The sequence below is a fragment of the Cheilinus undulatus genome, linkage group 14, assembly GCF_018320785.1.
Source record: "Cheilinus undulatus linkage group 14, ASM1832078v1, whole genome shotgun sequence".
Classification (NCBI taxonomy): domain Eukaryota; kingdom Metazoa; phylum Chordata; class Actinopteri; order Labriformes; family Labridae; genus Cheilinus; species Cheilinus undulatus.
In genome coordinates this window covers 28,276,619-28,296,993 of record NC_054878.1, presented here as the reverse complement: position 1 = coordinate 28,296,993, position 20,375 = coordinate 28,276,619, and the positions used below count along the sequence as shown (strand labels likewise).

The following is a 20,375-nucleotide window of genomic DNA, read 5'->3' as shown; positions in this document are numbered from 1 at the left end:
GTTAGATAGTATTACCACACACATAATTCTCAGTTAACTATGATTTAATGAATGTTAACCAGGTAATTTTAAGACTGACAGTGATGAATTCAATGCATGCTTTTCTTTTTAAAGGGTCGATCTCACCTATAATGATGGAAGGATTTGCTAGAATCATCAATAAGAGCAGCAGATTGATGTGTCTCTGTTCAAGTCAGAATATGAGATTTAACTTCCAAATTAGACTGATACAAATATTTAACCAGGGTAATATTCCCTGCAGGTTATGAATCACATAGATTAATATATTTGAAGCGTTAAGTGTTCCTGCCCTCACATCTGCAGGGCACAGATATGTTAATAACATTTGCCATAGAAAATCTGAGGAATTCCTCCCCTGTGGTTTGCACATTTCAGGGGAGCTTTCAAGGAATAACATGAGTAGGAAAAAAAGAGCTGTTTGATAAATGACTTGTCTGCCTGTCTCACTGTTCAGATTTTCAGGAACCGTACGCTGTGGTGGTCCTTCTAGAAAAGGATTTAGTGGTGATCGACCTTGCACAAAATGGGTGCGTATGACTCTATTGAATTACTTTTTATCATCTTGGCTTCTTTTGTTTCTGAAATGCAGGGCTAAAATGTCCCAGTTCATCTATTAGAGTTCATTATCTCTATTATTCATGGCCTCCACTTCATATCAGGATATAACCTCCTTTAATAAATCTCATTCTTTGGTGTGTGTGCAGTGAATAATAATAATGCCCTCACTGGACGGACAGAGTAATTCCATTTAAAGTGACTATGCGTGTGATCTCATGCGAACAGTTACCCCATATTCGAGAACCCCTATCCTCTGACGATCCACGAGTCTCCTGTGACCTGCTGCGAGTATTTTGCCGACTGCCCTGTGGACCTCATACCTGCACTTTACTCTGTTGGTTCGCGGCAGAAACGACAGGGATACAGCAAAAAGGTACCAGAAGAAAGCTTTGTTTGTTGCAGATTTGGTGCATGTATGTGTGCACATCTTTACAGAGCTACTAACATAACTTTTTTGGTTATTTTACTTTTGATAGGTACAGAAATGATTAAATATTACAGGGAAACTTTTTTAATTAATTGGTTGTAACTGTCAGAAAGCAGGAATTTGTTTAGAGTGAACACATCTTTTTCTTTAATCATATTTCCTGAGCCTAAATCATTTTTTATTTTATTATCTTGTTAATCGCCAATGTTAGCATGCTATTGGGTGCACTGGTTTAAATCATGCCTCTCTGCCTTCTTTCAGTACATACAACTCAACTGTCAAATCCCATTCTTTTCCATTTTCTACTGCCGTTCCCCAGGGTTCTGTCCCCAGTCTCCATCATTGTCTATTTACATCCTCTTGGTCACATCTTCCTTAAATTCAACATCAACTTTCACTGCTACGCAGATGACACCCAGCTCTACCTGTCTACCCTCCAACCCTATCCCCTCAGTGAATGTTTACAGGAAATCAAATCCTGGTTCTCACACAACTTCCTCAAACTCAAAACGAAGTTCTGCTCATTGGCACTAAATCCACCTTATTGAAATCTGGCCTTTTTTGTCTCACAATCCATCATTCTTCCCCTCAGAATAAGAGTCTGGGTGTCATCCTCGATAGCACACTTTCTTTCCAACCACACATCAGTAATGTTGCCAGGGCTGCATACTTCCAGCTACACAGCATTAATTGCCTTTGTCAAATCTGTTCTTCCATCTCTTGGGGACCAGAAAGATGAATCATTCTGTGACAAGAAAATTGTTCAGGTATTCACATATTTACAAAAAGAAGTCCTTGCACTTTTTTGCATTTATTCTATTTGTGCCAGTTTTCAAAGCACTTCCTGTCTGTAGTGACACAGGAGGTCGCATCACAGGCTCTCTGTTGCTCTTTATTATTATTATGAGCAGTTAAGTTGGGCTCCTTCAGGATCTGAGTGTATTGACGTGCACAGTTTGACAATATGGTGGATAGGATTAGCGGCTAGCAGCATAAAAGATTTAAAAAACTGATAAAAGACAGTCAGAATCAGAGTTACTGGTGTGAATTTAGTCTCTAAAGACACTGGAAAGCCTCCCAAGTTCCAAGCTTGTTTGAAACGTTTCTGTAAGGGCTAAGAAGGCATGGGTAGCATCATTAGAATGGCAAAATGGCAGGTTGCAAGATTTTAGAAAAGTAAGAGGCTATGATTAATGATTCGAAAGCTATTTTACTTTTTGTAAATTCTGTCGTTTACTATGTCTGTCTCCGGATGCTACAGGACTGACCAAGTGCTTCTTTTTTAAGGCTTAAATATGCTGACTATATGTTGACTATATATCATTGTGCCTTTTTAGACTTTGTATATCTACACAAATAACCCAGATTTCTCTATCACAGAGTAATACTTTAAACACACCTCTAATGGCAGAATAATGATGGATAACGTGTAATAGTACCCTCAGGGTAGAATTTAGCTTCACGTCGCTCTGCATAGTAGTGTCACTAACAAGCTAAATGCCTACATTAGAAATGTAATTGTATCATACTTTGCTACCTAACCTTTACGTGACACTGGGTAAAGGACAAAACACACATATCTTTGCTCACTTAAGTCAGAACCTGCATGCATTTCATTTGTGTAAGTGGTTATGGAATATATTAAAGGCTTCCTTAAAGCTAAATGGACTATCTATGATCCTCCGCCGGCTCTGCACACCTTCTCTCTCCTCACCTTCTCTCTCCTCACCTTCTCTCTCCTCACATCCTCGTCTCTTTTTCCTGTATCATCTAAGACAGACCCCCCGCTCTTGAGGCCATTATGTATGCCTGTGTTCTTCTTCCTGTCGCCTTGTTCTAGCTTTCTGTCGGAAATGTCAGCATGTACTGACCCAAACTGGCTGCATAGCTGCTGCTCTTTTTTTGTCAAGTAAAGGCCCGGCTGAGCTGCAGGAGGGCATTCTCACATAAAGATCACCATGAGTCATCCTGGTGACCTTTGTATGTGTCAACGTGTTCAAAGCCAATACCCCCACCAACACACACTCGCTGAGGTGCATAATGTATAATTGCAAGACACACAGAGACTCAAACAAAGGATCCTTCCTGTTTCCCTATGCAGACGCCCACATCTGTGCTTTAATCATGCCGTCTGTTACTAAAATCAATGTTCCTATTGACATGCTCTACTTCTGCTTGCTATTTCTCACTGGCTCTAATGCTCTGTGTGTTTCTGCTGTCTATCCAGGAGTGGCCTATTAGTGGTGGAAACTGGGGTCAAGGCACGCAAAGCTACCCAGAGATCATCATCACTGGGTAAGACAATGCTGATTTCATTAGCGTTAGCATTATCATCTTGCTGCGACTCAGTTACGCTCACCTCTCCTGCAAAGTCAGGTCACAACAGCAGGTGAGTTCTTCTTAACACATTCACTCTAGCTCTTTATGTATTCCCATCGCGTGCACTTCGCTACATTTTGATGTTTATTATTCCGCGGTAAGCTGCCAACAAGGGTAGAAGAGGCGTTTTTAACAGAACACACGCACTGAACAATGTGACATTGAGGTATGGGTTTGGCAGCAGGAGGCTCTCGCTCCTCTTCTCTCCTTTTCTTTCTCTCTCCTCACCCCCCTCTGTGCGGTATTACTATTCTGTCCAGGTTTCTCTCTTTCTAAGAGTGCCACAGCCGGCAAAATGTTTCTTCCTCAGATCCACTCAGCTGAATTGGCAACAAAAAAGTGAAGAGTGAGGAAAAAATGGGACCAAAATACATGGGTTTATGACAGTGACCTTGACAGTGAAGCTGCTAATAATCATGTATACACTCATTTCATCGGCAAAATTAGCTTAAGGCAATAATGAAAATGTGGATATTGAGTTTCATACTCATCTACAGTGCTCTGTATGGGCTGATATTATGTAGACATTAGGATGCCAATGCACCAGCTATCCTTGGAGGGACTTTCTTCAAAATTTCTACGAATGTCTACTATCATTTAAGGATAATCTAATTCGATTTTGAAGGTTAAAGGTCAAGGTCATTGACTGGTTTAGTATGTCAGTATTCCATTCTCAGATTTCGGAAAATTGTTGCCATATTAAGTTTACCAGTGATTCAAAGAAGAGAACCTAGTAAAATAAATAAATGAATAGATTAAGCTGACTGCTTAGGACATCTGATTTTTGGCTATACACAATTGTTTATGTCAGCTCAACTCAACTTTATTTACATAGCGCCTTTCATACAGAAAAGAATGCAGCAATAAGAACACAAAGCAGATGAGTAATAAATCCAAAAATGTACTACAGTTAGTAAAGTTATTAAATAATTAAAATAACATGGGAATAAAACAGTTTTTAAAGTTAAAAAAGAGAAAATAAATTGAATTATTACAGTGAAACAACATTTGAGGGAGTCAGTACAGTCAATTAAAATCCATGAAGGTTGAAACAAAGCAATGCCAGACACATACAGTTCATATATTTATTTGACAAAAAAATGTACAAAAAAACTCTTCATGTCAAAGTGAAAACTGGTTTCTGTAGAACAATGTCAATTTAACAATTGACGGTGGTCTCACAATTAGCGAAATGGGGTTCAACTGAGTGCAGTGAATGTGTCTCAAGTGATTGCAGTCTAAAGACACCTGTGTCTGTAAGGTCCATTCACTCGTTAATCAGTATTCCTGGCTACTATTACACCCTGAAGACAAAAAACACTCCCAGAGGAAAGATTATTGAAAAGTCAAAGTTAGGGGATGGATACAGAAAATATCCAAGGCGGTGTGCACTTTTAATAGGCACCGTATCTAACGTAAAAAGAAGACTGGAAATGAGTATAAAAACATAAATCTCAATTCCCTTTGCCTTTGTGAGATACACATGGCAGATTGTACAAGCACAGCAGATTGCACTGGTGAAAATAACTTACACTGAAGGAGTTTGCAGCGAAGAAAAAAGTCAAAGACCAACATTACACTTGGAGGGAGGAGTTACACACAATGATGGCCACAGGCAGGACTTACCTCCCACAAGAGCAAAGTAATCACATATACAGTTTCTAACATATGCAGGTCTAAATGTTCTTGGAAAACACTGCTGTTTTGATTAGATTTTCTGCATTTTATATCACAGTATATAAAATGGATTGGACAAAGAGAAACATATTTTTACCAGTATTGCACAGGCCTAGTTTGCAGTTAAAGTAAGAAAATGTTTAGATTTCTGAAATGTACAAGTGCCAGTTATTTACATTTCAAAGATGTGTAATGCTACACATTTTCTGCAACTCTAAAAATAGAGAGGATATGACTTGGAATTTATTTATCTCTTGTCCTTTTTTTCTCCTTTGTCTGTCTTGAATCCCCAGGCATGCTGATGGAACAGTGAAGTTCTGGGATGCCTCTGCAAGTGAGTTTTCTCAGTGACTTATCTGTGTTAAACTTCACAAATTAGAAATGGCATCAAAAGACAAAATCTCAAGGAATGGCTTTCTATTTGCATCACCTGTCTTCTCACACATCATAATTATTTCAAGTTTCAAGCACTCCACCTCTTCTTTTATATTGACTGGCGCTCCTGGATTGCTACTGTATCATACCTCTTTATTTTCTCCTTATTTTCCCAGTAATGCTTCAGGTGCTCTATAAGCTCAAAACAGCCAAGGTGTTTGACAGAAACCGCTCCAAGGAAGAGAAGGGCAGCACCGAGGTGTCAGACGAAGACCCCTTTGCTATTCAGATCATGGCCTGGTGCCCTGAGAGCCGGATGCTTTGTGTGGCCGGGGTGTCAGCAAATGTTATCATCTACCGCTTCAGCAAGCTAGAAGTAACTACAGAGGTGGTGCAGGTGGGTTAAAGTTTAAAATCCAGGTTAAATGTTAAGACCTGGAGAAAATATGTATGACTTTTGGAGTAGGGAGATAATGTGAGTGTTGTCTTTGCACTTAACTTTCTCTCTAAGGTGTTTATATGAATACATAAACACACTCACATGCTCTCAAATATATGCCCAGTCAAATGCAGTGTGGTTGCCATGCCAACAGACAGAGCAGTGAACAAGCATAGCTAGACTGTCATTATAATCTGCTTTGATAGCGACGTGAGCGCTTATGGGGGTGTGATGGAAGTCTGTGTTTAATGGCATGAGGAGAAATTCTGTTAATCTGTGTTTGCATGCTCAAAGCTCTTATATTGCAAGTGAGACACTGAGTGCATACATGTTTAGTTTCTGCGGTTGGTCACTCAAGCAGTGAGGTGTTAAATTACTAACCAGTAAGATACTTTTTTTATTTGTTTCTGTATAATTTTGGCCATGTTTTCCATCCAATTTAGGCATTCCTGCAGCATTATTGCCTCAGACTTCCCCTAGACAGAGTTCACTTGTCAATCAAAGTATGTGGGATGTAGTGTGATTTCTCTGTGAATTTTTAATTTTTCAGCTTGTGCCCTTTATGTGTTTTGCACCATTTGTCTCAACGATCCAATTCATCCAAACAAACAAAGCTGAGAGAGAATGGGTCCAGTGTTGCAGTGGAGTTTAAATGCCTTAATGTAAAGCACCTTGCAGCAGGACCGTGCTTTGAGTCATCCCAAGTTTCAGGCACTTTTTCTGGGCAGGAGATTTGGATGTGGATCAGGAGCAGATTTGCAGTTGTAGCAAGCTGTAATTAGGAGAGCAGCCTCACCGTAACCTTGCAGGAGTGAAGGTAGAGGAGGCCTGAGATGGGCGGGAGTGAGAGTGTGAAGAAGGGAGCTGATCACTCCTCACTCCCACATGTCAGCGGGGCTAATGAGACTGACAGAATGCAAAAGAGAGGCTCTTATGAACATAGTGTGTGTGTGAGCGAGAAGGGAGCTAGTGTGTGTGTGTGAACGTGCAGAGGCGGAGGTTGCAGAGAAGTAGCCCGAAGGAGGACTAAGAAGGAATGCAATATTCCAGTACTGAAGGACCTCTTTGACTCTCAGTCTGCCTACACAGACACAAAAACAAAACAAAATGCTATCATCTAAGTGTTTCTGTGTGTGAGTGTCATTCAGTCATATGTATGGACTCATTATTGTTGCAAAGGTTATGAGTGTGTTTTAGTGTTATTAGAGCATGACTTATTGCTACTGGGTTCAGATTTTTCTTGAAACTTTCTATTAAAGCCTCTTTTGTGCTAAAGACTGTCTCCTAGTGCTTAGATTTTCTCTGTTTGAGCTAAAATGTCTGCTTGCTCTCAAATCTTTAGTTGCTTGCTCAGATTTCCTGCCCTTCTGCCCGATCCAATTCTCTGTTCATTCAGGTTGCCTCTGCTTGTTTGTGAACCTGCATATCTCTGATTTTTCTCCGTGGCCAGGTTAGTTTCTCTGTACACTTTGAATCCTTTGCTCTGTGCTTGAGACATATCTTTGTTCTTAAATTTTTGAATGAACCAACCAACAGGAAACAGGTACAGGATCCACTAACTGTGTTTGCTCTGCCAATGTTCTGCACATCATCTTGGTCAACTTTCAAGCATGACGACTTGGATCAAGTTCCTCCTACAGACTTCATTTTAGCTTCTAAAAGTAGAAAAATTATTTCACCATTGATACTGAAATCACTTTTATGTTATCTTTTACAAATTGTTAGTACATGCTGTTAAAGTTTGAGACAGGTTTTTGACCCTCAGACTTTGGCAATGTGTGTGCAGGCCTACCCACAGATCGGCTGGGCCCCTGAAAAACCCCAGAGTCACTTTTTTGCCCATTTCCCCCACTTTTGTTTCTCTTGCAAATGTGAACTGATTTTAACCCATTTTTACACAGTTTTGCTTTCAACATTTTTTGCTAACTTTTGCCCATTTATGCCACTTCTTTTTGCCATGTTAACCCATCAGCCACCACTTTTCTGCCAATTTATGCTACTTTTTTGTTGCTTGTTGCCCTTTTACCAATTTTTTTGCTACTTTTAACCACTTTTTGCCCATTTTCACTCATTTTTGCAATGTTGTTTTTTGTTTGTTTTTTGTTGTTGTTGTTTTTTTGTTTTTACTTTTTTTAGCCAGATAAATCCCTTTTGAGATCGTCATTTCTTTCACAAGGCTGACCGAGCCAAGAGGTCAGCAGAACACATCATAATGAATAATCCACATTGAAGAGACAGATAATAAACAATATGTTTAAAACAAACAATGCTTAACATGTTTTTTTGTTTGATCACATTTCAAGTGCAGGAGTAAAAATCACAATGACAATTTAAATGGGAACTGTTCCATGGTCTCACGTTGTCCGTCATTTAAGATAGAGTCAAAGGCTTCCAGTGATACCAGTTCTGACAGTTTCAGATCAGACTGGAGAGTATTCCATGCAGAAGGGGCAGAAAAATGGAATGCTCTTTTCCTCAGTTCAGCCCTTACACACTTGCCACTTTTTGCCCATTTTGGCCATTTCTTTTTGCCACCTTAATCCATTTTTATTCCTTTTTGCCCATTTTTTGTCTCTTCACAATTATTCTATTCTATTCCTAAAACTCTGTATTGATTAATTAAAACTGTATTTTCTGGCATCCTGACATTTGTGCACATTATGGCCTAGCTATGAAGTCTGTCTTACTTTTCTAATCATTTAGTACAGTGTGCTCATACACATTGTTAACATCACCAATAAAATGGTAATTCTGTTTTAAGGAAATGGGTTTTCATTTTGAAAGCAGCTATATTGCACTACAATATAAATAAAATTTATTTTTTCTTCCTTTGCCAAGTGTAGTTATTATTCCGGTTAGAAATAAAATTGTTATCCCAGCTTAACTTTACAATAGACCATAATTTTGCTGACCTCCATGGGCACCTCAGGTTGGCTGGGCCCCAGAAAGCTCTCCCCTTTATCCCCCTATATGGGTGGGATATGTGTGTGTGTCAGATGGAATGTTGGGACTAGCTTAAGGCTGGCTCAGACCACATCTTTGTCTCTACAACTATGTGCGAGTTCATAGGTTGTCAGGGAGGCAAGTCAAAGATTTTCAGTCATAGCTACAACAGGAGTGCTCTTTGTAATACTTGATGTCTTCTGCTCTGAATAGAAGAAAACTTTGAAGAAAAAAGTGTGCACTTGTCCCTATGTATCAAGAAGACAACAGTATGGACTGGCTATACTTCAGATAGAACCTGCTTGCTTTTGTCCAAAGCAACTGCTGGGTCACTCACAAAGAGCTGGGCCCACACACTGTATTATGGAGACTCATTCTACCACTGGGGACAACAGCGAAGAACAGTCTAGCTAGTGACTAAGGGCCCTGATGTGATGGAAGTACTAGGTGCCCTTCACTGGCCAGTGTTTGTTGTTCCCAATGCTCATGTTTTGGCCTAGTGTTTGAGGATGAGCTGCAATGATGTAGTTGGGCCAAATTTTGGCTAAGTAGTCTGACCAGGCCTTTAGTGAGTTCAAAGCAGACAACACCTGTAGAACAGCACAGCAGTAATAGTCAGAGCAGACATAACTGGTGGATGCCGTACCAGTTTCCTATTGATTGGTTCTTCCAAAAATTCAAGGGTGGAAATATGTTGCAGACTTCAGAAAAGTTTTGTTCACACATAGAAAGTTTTGTATGCATGCAGACACATTTTTGAGCATGCACAGAGAAAGTTTCGGACCCACATACAGAGAAAAATCAGTGTGGCAGGTTCACAAACAAGCAGAAGCAATCTAAATGAGAGGAGAATGGTTGAGCATGAGTGCAGAACATTTGAGCAAGCAACTTAAAACTGGATAAACAAGTAGACATTTGAGCAAAAACAGAGAAACCCATAACACAAAGAGGTAGATTTTGAGCACAGAGGCAGGTTTTAATGGAAAATTTGAAGAAAAAATGTGTGTGAAAAACAAATGAGTCATTCCCTCACAACACTAAAATGTACTTATGAGTTTTGCAACAATAATGACTCCATACATACATATGTCTTGTTCCTATTCTAAGATAAATTCATGCAGATTTGTCGTTTACAAAAGTTTTGTGTGTTTGATATGACTTAAATTGTCTCCTTCTTAAATGAACTGCTAATTGTTCTCTCTGATTATGTCACAGCTACTAGAGGTGCGAATGCAGTATGAACTGAACGACATAGAGTCTCCAGACGGCGGGGGAGGAGGAGAACAGACGTCGGCTCTTCCCACGCCTGGAGCCTCCCCTCAGACGAGCGGCCCGCCTTCGCACCCCTCCACCAGCAGCAACAACTCTGACGGAGGCAACATCCCCTGCCTCAAGTATGAAACACACACCCACACACACCTACACACACGCAGAAGCCAGCCTGTAATCTCTCTAAAGCACACATACAGAAGAGCCTTGTATTTCGCCTCAAGCACACTTGCCCAGACTCAGTCAGCGCCTGAAGCATCCTCAGCCACAGCTTCTCCCCCATCATCCCCTTGCAGACCCTTAAAACACAACTGTCTCACAACAGCAGCTGTGCCACTTTTAGCTCTCTATATGAACCCGTTTTTTGTCTTACCTTACCTTTACGCTTTTTTTGACTGCTCTTCTTCTCCAGAGTGCGCAGTAATCCTCTGAAGCAGTCTCCAGGGTACCAGGTAGATCTGGTGGTCCAGTTAGTGTGGGTGAGTGGAGAGCCCCCTCAGCAGATCACAAGTCTGGCACTCAATTCATCCTACGGCCTGTGAGTATACGAACAGTTAACTCTGAGTTCAAACTTGAATTAAGGCATGTCAGGAATTTTCCCTTTTTTAAGCCAAAACTTTTTTACTTGAATAAATGATGTAACATCTAAATCATTTGCCGTACATAACTTTGGACAATGCATCTCCAAATCCTTCTGTTGTACAAAAGTGAAGCCAATATACAATAAGGTCAATATGGGTGATGACATATTAGACTGGTTACATAATGTTGAGCCAGGATATGCATGGAGGGGATCTGGTCAGTGAAACAGTAAAACTGATGCACACAAAGCACACATTTAACTTTCTGATAAAACATCAAAGATCCCTCGATTCGGCTCAGTCCACAACGGAACAGATTCTTGTGTCTGTTTGAAGCAGACGAGTGTTGTTGTAGTAGTAGAGTTCCTGGAGCTCTCTGTTCACCACTTCAAGACTTTTCTCATCCTTCATGCACCTTGGAAGCTGGTGAAGCTGTGCCAGAAATAACTACCTCTGTTTGAAGCAGACACTCATATTTATAGAAAGCTCAGTGTGTGTATTGTTTGTCTGTGTTACATTCTCTTTTAACCTTTATCTAACCAGGAATAACCTCGCTGAGATTAAAAATCTGTTTTTCAGGAGGGTCCTGGACAAAGCAGGCAGCACCAGTCAGCACAGTTTTAGACAAACAATGAACAGTCATATATCAGGACCCACTTTTGGGTTCTGACCCACCAGTTATAAGAAGTTGAACCAATGGTCTAGGGCAGCGGTTCTCAACTGGTGGGTGGGGACCCAAAAGTGAGTCGCAAAGCAATCACTTGGTTATGATTGAAAATGTTCAGAAATTTTGGTTGCCATTGGTTGATAGGGAGGTGGTACTGGGTCCAGACATAAAATTGGCAGCAACCAATTTCTTTTTAGAGTCAAAAGAGAGGTAAGATCTGATTCCAAAATTTAAAAAAAAAAAACAAAAAAAAACGAGTTTCAGTTTTAACTTTTTACCAGCTGCTAAAGGTGAGTTATAAAGGAGAAGAGATTGATTAATTAAAATACCAAGATATCTGTAACTGGAAACAAACTTGAAAAAGGAGATGGAAGGCAGTTTTTAGAGGCTTAGACTAAGCATTTCAGAACAGCATGACATTTTTTGTGATTGTTTCACACAAATATTGATTTATACAAATTTTGTGTAACAGTGTCAAAAGCAGTTGTACCTGGGAGAGTTCTTGGTCCTCAACAATACATGGCAGTGTCATCAGCATAGAAATAAAAGTTTAAATTAACAACAATGATCACTGGTATTTATACAACAAATGAGCAGGATTTGCACCAAAACTGACCACTGAGGCACACCTTTAGTTATAAAGAGGGAGGTAGAAGTGCAACATACTGCCTTCACACAGTGTGTTCTGTCAGTGAGGTAGTTGCTAAACCAGTTTATCATTGGTTCAGATAGTCCTACTCTGAACAATCTGAGTTTTTTTTTTTTTTTTTCAAAAAACAACATAAAACAAAACTACTAAGAAATAAGCAAAAATATAAATGATAAAATCTGTCAGAAACGGATCCAGGTTTGACCAAAAATTTATTTGACACATATTTAACTTTATGGTTTATCTTTGTCCCAGCTGTTAACATGGAGGAGGAGGTGGGATTTATGACCTACTCTTTATCTCTTAATCCTTTGGCTTCACTTCCAAGCAGCTGTTTCTGGTCCATTGTAATACTAAATTCATTAACAAATTTGAGGGAAAGTATGTAATGAGATCATTTCTAGTAACATATAAAACATGCAAAAGTTGACACACACACACACAGTTTTGCAGTCAAGCAGCAACTGCTTCAATTAGCCCCTGAAATCTGATTGACAAACATCAGCAAATCTTGGAAGTTCTATTTGTTTTTGTGCTTTACAGCTAGTCTTGGCTTTAATTTGTTTTCTAATAAATTTTCTTTGCTCTGTACTGTTTTGTCTCTTTCTTTGGCCCCAACCCTCCCTGCTTCTTCCACTTCCTCCTTGACTCCGTTCCTCCTCCCCAGTGTGGTGTTTGGCAACAGTAACGGTCTGGCAGTAGTGGACTACATCCAGAAGACGGTAGTACTCAACCTGGGGACGGTTGAGCTTTACGGCTCCAATGACCCTTACCAGAGACAGCCGCGCTCGCCAAGAAAGACACGGCAGCCTTCTGGAGGTAATGAGGGGGATGGATAAGAAGGACAACAAGAGACATAAAACACCCAAACTTTTTCCACACACAACAGTAGAAGATTTTAATTCATATTGACTCAAACTGTTTACTTGAGTCCAAATTAATTTAGTTATATTTGTAATGGAAATACACCATACAATACACACTCATGTCATTGAACAACTGTACATAGATACTGTGTGGATGATAAAGGGATAGTTGAGTTTTGTGAAGTGGGCTTGTATGAGGTACTTGTCAAGTAAGTGCATTAAGCCCTATAGATACCCTCCAGCACAGTCCTTTTATTGAGGAACCAGTTGAAAGCTGGGGTCTGTGTTTATACTTCATATACCGGAACCACCAGGTAGCTTGGGATCCCTCATGTCCTCCAGTTTCCATGGATGCAAGGCTGCTCATAAGGAGGGAAAAAGAGTAGTTTTCTTCAGCTTAGGTGCAAATCTAAATACTCAGTATTATTTTAGAAAAGTTGGGGTGCCACTGACAGAAAGGAGAACTATGCATTTGAACCCAACAGTAACTAGTGGACAAGGCAGAGTGGGCAAATGTTAGCCAGGAGGATAACAGGATACATATGTATGGATCTGTGAGTTTTAAACGTTACAACTGTGAATACCCTTATGCGTCTGTTACATTGAAGTGGATGTTTAAAATAAATCCTACAGAGAGGCACACAACTCCTTTGTTGTTGCCCCATCCCCTCCATCCTAGAGACTGTTGAAAGATGTGCTATCATAGTTGTCAGTCCCTGTGCCCAGGTGAGCTAACATCATGCATTTGCTTGTAATTTCTAACAACTCACTCACTCAGTATTTGGCAGTACATTGTGAGAAACTCTTACTGAATTGCTCAACACTGCCCCCATGATTTGGGCTGGTATTGTAATGTTTGGTCCATATACATATGCCTTGAGATAACAGACAAAAAACAAACAAAATTTACACAGAGTAGAGACAGAATGGTCTGTCTGTATCCTTATGCATTTTTAAACATTGAGTGTAAATGACACTGCTTCTACTGATCCAGCAGACATGCATTGACATTATTACATGACTTCAGTTAAGGGGTTCATTAACTTAACCTTTTACAGAGGAGAATCAATTTCTGTTGGTAAACCTGATCTGAAGTTTCCCCCTAAAAAAGTTCTTATCTGTGCATTCTGATCATCTGATTCTGGTCCTTTTGACATATAGCATACACCTACCCTAACATTGTTTTTTAATTTTAAAAATTAGCTAAAAACAAAAAAAAAACTTGGTAAAATTAGCCCCATTTGCAGGTATGTCTAGCCCAGCTTGCTGTTGAAGCACCTATTGTTGGCAAGTACCTCATAAAACACTACTTCAGAGAAACTGATCCATCCCTTTATTTTTTTATTGAAGCTAGATGGCAATTTGATGACAGATTTTGTTCCATATGATTGCCTATCATGTGCATAGTTCCAGTTACAGAAGCCCATAGTTTAGGCACTAGTTTCCTTTTCTTTCAGCTCTGCTAGCCCAGATTACTTGAGAATGGCACAAGTAGCAACCTCCCTGGTTAAAAAACAGAAAAGGATGCAAAAGTGCATTAAAAAAATGCAGTTCCTCGAGAGTCCACTAGAGGCTGGATGCTGAAGCAGAGGAAGTCGAGCACTGACCCATGTTAAAATACAGATTTAAACATCACAAATAAAAATGTTTACATACAGGTTTGAAACACACTTCCCTTCCTTTATGAGCACACACTGTACAAGGGACAGTTTTTGATTATAAATAGCCTGCTATACAATAGTCTGTTTTGGTTTAAATAAGGATAAAGAGTTGTACATAATTAGGGTTATGGCTGATATGACTGCAAGCCAACACAATGCAGTTGTCTGCCAGGAGGCTTAAGGCCCTCCTAAACGCGACCTTTCTGTTTCTATGTTGATCTAAAGTTAGTCTAAGACAGTATTTTCAATATGGCGGCCACCATGGATCGGACTGAAAAGACCCCCTAAAGTGACCAAAAGGCTGATGCCACTCAGGCTTGGTCCAGTATTTTCTACAGTTTGGCACAGAAATATTGCCCCATGACCAGCAGATTCTGCTTCTATGCTAAAGGAACACAAGACAAAAGGAAATCATTGCAAAGAAATGCACACATACAAAAAAACTGAAGTTCCGGTGTGTATTGAGCCTAATATAGGTTGACACACACATGGCAGGTTTAGGGATTTGGGGAATAGAGGGTAAAATTGCAGTAATTTATTGCAAAAACAACTTGTGAAATGCACTTGAGAGAAAAATCACATTTTACATTCAAGCTTTGTTTTCAGTATAGCTCTGGCTTGGAATGATAATCAGTCTTTTAGTGAACATTATGATGGTTTTGTGCCAGAGAAGCTTTCTAATGAAGTCTAAGTAATGATGATTACTTAGACTACAGGTCCAGCATCCCTGAACTCATCTGTAAACTGATCTAAATATGAGAATGGATGAAGCCATAGAAGAACACATGTTGCGTTAAAATCAAGCTCAAAAGCAAATTAACTTTGTCTGTGATTGACTCCTTCCTTTTTATTCCCACACTGCTCTCTCTCAGCTGTCCCTTTAACAAACACTGCAGCCTAAAAGTACCACTGATAGTGAAAGAGCATGGACACACTGCCACCTTGTGTTAGAAAACAGCAGCACAGCTAGAGGAGGATGCTGCAGTGTCATGATGATGGACTGTCCATGCTAAAGTTATACTTTGATGGATGGCTTACTAATCTTTTTATACTCTAAAGCTAAGGGATTTATTTTCATGCACATGGATGACACCAACCAATGTTTACTCACCTAAAGGCTTTTTTATACGCAAGCATGTGGGCATGAAAATACACACAGAGCATCTGGTGTCACTGACTGGTGAGCTGTGTGCTGGCACCTGTCACAGCTTGGCGAGCGTGAGCAGTAATCAGGCGTCCAGCTGTGTTTCCCTGCCAACAGGGGCTGCTGTCTGCTTGGCATGCTGCCTCACAGTACAAAGTCACACACGCGCACATTTGTACACAAACATGCAATTAGAGGACCTGGACACAGAAACATCAAAAATGTGCAAAATCTTCCACTCATTACAGTCCCTGTTGGTGTAATGTTCAGGTGGCTGAATACTTTTGTCCATATAGTGTACTTTCTTTTGTCCACTTTGACTTTGCTAAATTCACTTTGCTTTAAAACCAACACAGCTTAAAGCCTAACAACTCAAAAGATGGACTTTTTGTGAAATAGAAATATATATTAAAAGTTGAAAATTGGATTTTATTTGGTTTGGAGGGAAAAAAAGGCCCATTTTGAATTTTATGGCTGCAGAAGTAAATGGGACAGTGACAGTGACAGAAAAGCTACGCATAGAGAAAACACCAGGTTAAACATCTTACAGTTGATTACTGCTGAGACTACTGGAAGTAAGGATATAGAGGGGTTCCATGCTCATTTCAATATATTAATAAAAATTTTGGGTTTGAATGTTTTGCAATCATCACATTCTATACTTCATTCAGGAACACACTCGTCATACATTTAACGATTCTAATGCAAAACTGGACACACAGTTTCACTCAGCGGAGAAGACTCAAAAGATGCTCTCGGCATTAGTCAAGAAGTATGCTTTGACACCGCTTTCCACATTATTAAGCAAATGACATTTTTCTCTCATTTTCTTAGATATTAATGCAAATGACAGTCAGAGTATTTTTCAAGTCATCAGCCATTAGAGCATAATTCAAATGTTTTTGAACAAACTTCATAATGATAACCATTATTTTTTTTTAAATAAAAACCTGAAAATGCACTGTTCCACATTATTAAGCACAACAGAGTTTAAAACATTTTATTGGTTGTAAAGAACTGAAAATGGTCATTTGTTGAATTTGCAGCATTAGGAGGTCATATTTCCCGAAATCAGAGCTATTGCAATCAAAAACATCTTAACAGGCCAAGTTAACATGTTAACATAGGAGCCCTTCTTTGATATCACCTTCACAATTCTTGCATCCATTGAACTTGTGAGTTTTTGGAGAGTTTCTGCTTGAATTTCTTTGCAGGATGTCAGAATATCCTCCCAGAGCTTCAGTTTTGATGTGAACTGCCTCCCACCCTCATAGATCTTTAGCTTAAGGATTCTCCAGAGGTTCTCAATAGGGTTGAGGTCAGGAGAGGATGGGGGCTACACCATGAGTTTCTCTCCCTTTATGCCCATAGCAGCCAATGACACAGAGGGATTCTTTGCAGCATGAGATGATGAAAGAAAATTTTGCTACAGAAGGAACTGCTCTTCTTTTTTTACCATGAAAGAAAGTGGTCAGTCAGAATCTCTATATACTTTGCCAAGGTCATTTTTACACCCTCAGGGACCCTTAAGGGGCCTACCAGCTCTGTCCTCATGAATCCGGCACAAAATAGGACTCTGCCTCTTCCTTGCTGACGTCACAGCCTTGTTGGGACATGGTGGCCATCCACCAACCGTCCACTACTCCTCCATCCAGGGTTGCACGGCACTCATCAGTCAACAAGACTGTTTGAAAATGAGTCTTCATGTATTTCTGGGCCCACTGCAACCGTTTCTGCTTGTGAGCACTGGTTAGGGGGTGGCCGAATAGTAGATTTATGCGCGACTGCAAGCCTCTGTAGGATCTTACACCTTGAGGCTGGTGGGACTCCAGAAGCACCAGCAGCTTCAAATACTTGTTTGCTGCTTTGTAATGACATTTTAGCAGCTGTTCTCTTAATCTGATGAATTTGTTTGGCAGAAACCTTCCTCATTATGACTTTATCTGCAGGAACCCGTCTGTGCTCTGAATCAGCCACAAATTTCTTCACAGTACGATGATCAAGATTAATTTTTCATGAAATATCAAATGTTTTCATTCCTTGTCCAAGGCATTGCACTATTTGACACTTTTCGGCAGCAGAGAGATCCTTTTTCTCTCCCATATTGCTTGAAACCTGTGGCCTGCTTAATAATGTGGAATATGTGGAAAAGTTCATTTTAAGGTTTTTATTTAAAAAAAAATGGTTATCATTATGAAGTTTGTTCAAAAACATTTGAATTATGCTCTAATGGCTGATGACTTGAAAAATACTCTGACTGTCATTTGCATTAATATCTAAGAAAATGAGAGAAAAATGTCATTTGCTTAATAATGTGGAAAGCAATGTAAAGGGATGCATGGATAGAAACCCCCATATGGATAGATACATTTATGACAGTGTGTATTGAATACAATTAAATTAGTTCAAAATCAATTAATACATAGTAGCATGAATCTGAATATGAGGGTGCAACAAGCTTTATGCTATAAAGGAGGAGGCTGGGGTGGAGGAGGTTGAGCTTTGCCAGCAGCATCAATGCTGTGCATCAGCATTAATGCAAGCAGGAATTGGTGAGAAGTATGTCATTTTTAAATACACTGTTTTGTTGTGTTCATTTATTTACTTTTTGCCCAAAGTCCAAACTTTCCATTGAAATGGGGTTTTATTTAATCAGGGCAAAATGGCATAAGATTAGAATAATGTCATGAGTTAAATATGACATATAAATTTATTTATTTATTCAGTCTGACTCTCCAAAATACCCTCAGCTTCCACAGGCTGGACCAAATGTTTAAAATGAGGTATTTTATGATCTAAGCTACAGAATACTGGAAGGTTAGATTGGCCCATAAGATACAAATTGAGTAGGTCCAGTTCAGCTCTGTCTCTGTTAAAGATCAGAGTTGATTTTAGTATTAGTCAAAATAATAAGGATAACATACAAAAATCTTCTAATTTCTTTAGATATGACATGTTTTTAATTGTGTTCTCTTTGTTGCAGGTCTGTGTGACATCAACGAGGGTTCAGCAACGTCAGAGGACCGCTGCAAGTCCCCAACTTCAGGTAACATGTCCTTCAGTGTCTTACGACAAGAAAAGTCGGAGAATTATTCCAGCAGAGGCTTTGTATTATTTCAAAGAAAAACCCAAACAGTGAATCAGTCAAGGCCATATCTCTTATAGCATGTGTTTAAATGCAAGAGGAGCTTTGGTTGGAGTATGAGATTAACGTTTCAAAAGAGCCTCTCCTTATTATTTTACCAAGACTGTTGCTGATCAAACTGGAACTATTTAGAGGGGATTCTTGTTGAAACATAAAATCGTCCACCTGTCAATTTCTTTCTATCCCAGTCTTTAGAAAAACACTGTTTGTGTTTATTACCGTGTGTTATCGGTTTCTGGGAGTGTTTCCCCATTTGTGCATGCCTTCTTTTACCACTTTGCAGAGTTCTAAAGGCAGGAATAAATTTGTTTTAATCTAAAGTAGTCTCCTTGGCTTTAAATGCATTTAATGTCTGTAAAAACTAAGGGGAAAAATTAAGGGAATCATAAAACATACTCTGCATTTTGGTAGAGAAACCCTTTAATTTACATGCAATCTAAAAAACCAAAGTTTAACCTTAAGGGCATTGGGTAATTTTCTCTATCTGCATGACTGCATCTTTATAAAAAAGCTTTTGCAGGTATATATATTATCAGTTGCAAGAAAATGTGACTTGATTGAGCAGGGACCATAAAGATTGTAATGTATTTGGATACTCTGTATTTAAGCATACCTGACAGATTATCATCTGTTACAGTTTTCAATCAATTGTATATTACTTATGGAAAACTAAAATAAGGCATTTATACTGTCTGCTGCCACTGCACGGCAATATTCAGCCCATTTAGTGATCTGTAAAAGAACTACTCTGTGTTAACAGTAGAGTCTCTGTTTCTCTGTTACTTTCCTCCGTCTTAATCTGCGTCATTAGTATTTCAGCAGAAGGTGCTTGAAGAAAGAACAGCCCAGATCCATCTCATTAGAGCTAACTTGGCATTAGCACGCTGAAAAATAAGGAGCTTCTTAAAAAGGTCAGACAGAAAACAAATCTCAAAGTCTGGAGTCCTGCTGCTGTTTTCAGGTATGATGCCTATCCCAGCCTCCCACGTCTGGTGCCACCAGACTGTGGTCTGATACATCTGTTTGCTCTACATTATTCATAGGACAGCCACAGAGATAAGATTGCCTCCATGCGCTAAAATTCTGCCTGGACAGTCATTTAGTCCAAGGATAAGCAGGGTTTTGTTATTCTGTGATGACAGGTAAAGTAAAGGCCTAATTTATGATTCTTTTCATTCAGTGACACTTTTTAAAAGGAACATAGTAAGAACTTCACAAAATTACTTAATTACTTAATACTTTTCCCAAATCTTTTCTACCATCTTAATATCAGACTTTAATATGCTCTATAGCCAAAATAACGATTTCTATGTAAAGAACAAAGCACAGTTTACACCAGCAAATCCACCCCACCCCTAAGTGCCTCACTATTTCCCTCTGTTTAACTCACTTACAGCACAAAAACTAAGTCAGAAAATTTCATGATCCACAGCCACCCACTACTTTGATCATCACAAACCTCTTCTATTTATTTAAAGCTGTTCAGGCGAAATGGTTATGTGGCCAATATTGAGAGGGGTCTGGCTCATGACCGTACATTTCTGATGGCTACTCTGACAGACCGTCCATTTGAG

At 39.4% G+C, this 20,375-nt stretch overlaps 1 protein-coding gene across 4 annotated transcripts in view; it reads left to right on the top strand.

Moving 5' to 3' along the window:
* The window catches only part of stxbp5a (syntaxin binding protein 5a (tomosyn)), a 171,195-nt gene that overhangs the window by 135,016 nt on the left and 15,804 nt on the right, over positions 1 to 20,375 (top strand). For 3 of the 4 annotated variants that reach the window (XM_041805184.1, XM_041805186.1, XM_041805182.1), the window contains 9 exons: positions 476 to 548; positions 805 to 952; positions 3,234 to 3,301; positions 5,356 to 5,396; positions 5,614 to 5,834; positions 10,035 to 10,213; positions 10,501 to 10,626; positions 12,653 to 12,804; positions 18,640 to 18,702. In XM_041805184.1, coding sequence (XP_041661118.1) covers positions 476 to 548; positions 805 to 952; positions 3,234 to 3,301; positions 5,356 to 5,396; positions 5,614 to 5,834; positions 10,035 to 10,213; positions 10,501 to 10,626; positions 12,653 to 12,804; positions 18,640 to 18,702 — 1,071 coding nt within the window. The remainder of the gene's footprint in view (positions 1 to 475; positions 549 to 804; positions 953 to 3,233; positions 3,302 to 5,355; positions 5,397 to 5,613; positions 5,835 to 10,034; positions 10,214 to 10,500; positions 10,627 to 12,652; positions 12,805 to 18,639; positions 18,703 to 20,375) is intronic. The other variant, XM_041805185.1, reaches the window with a different exon arrangement.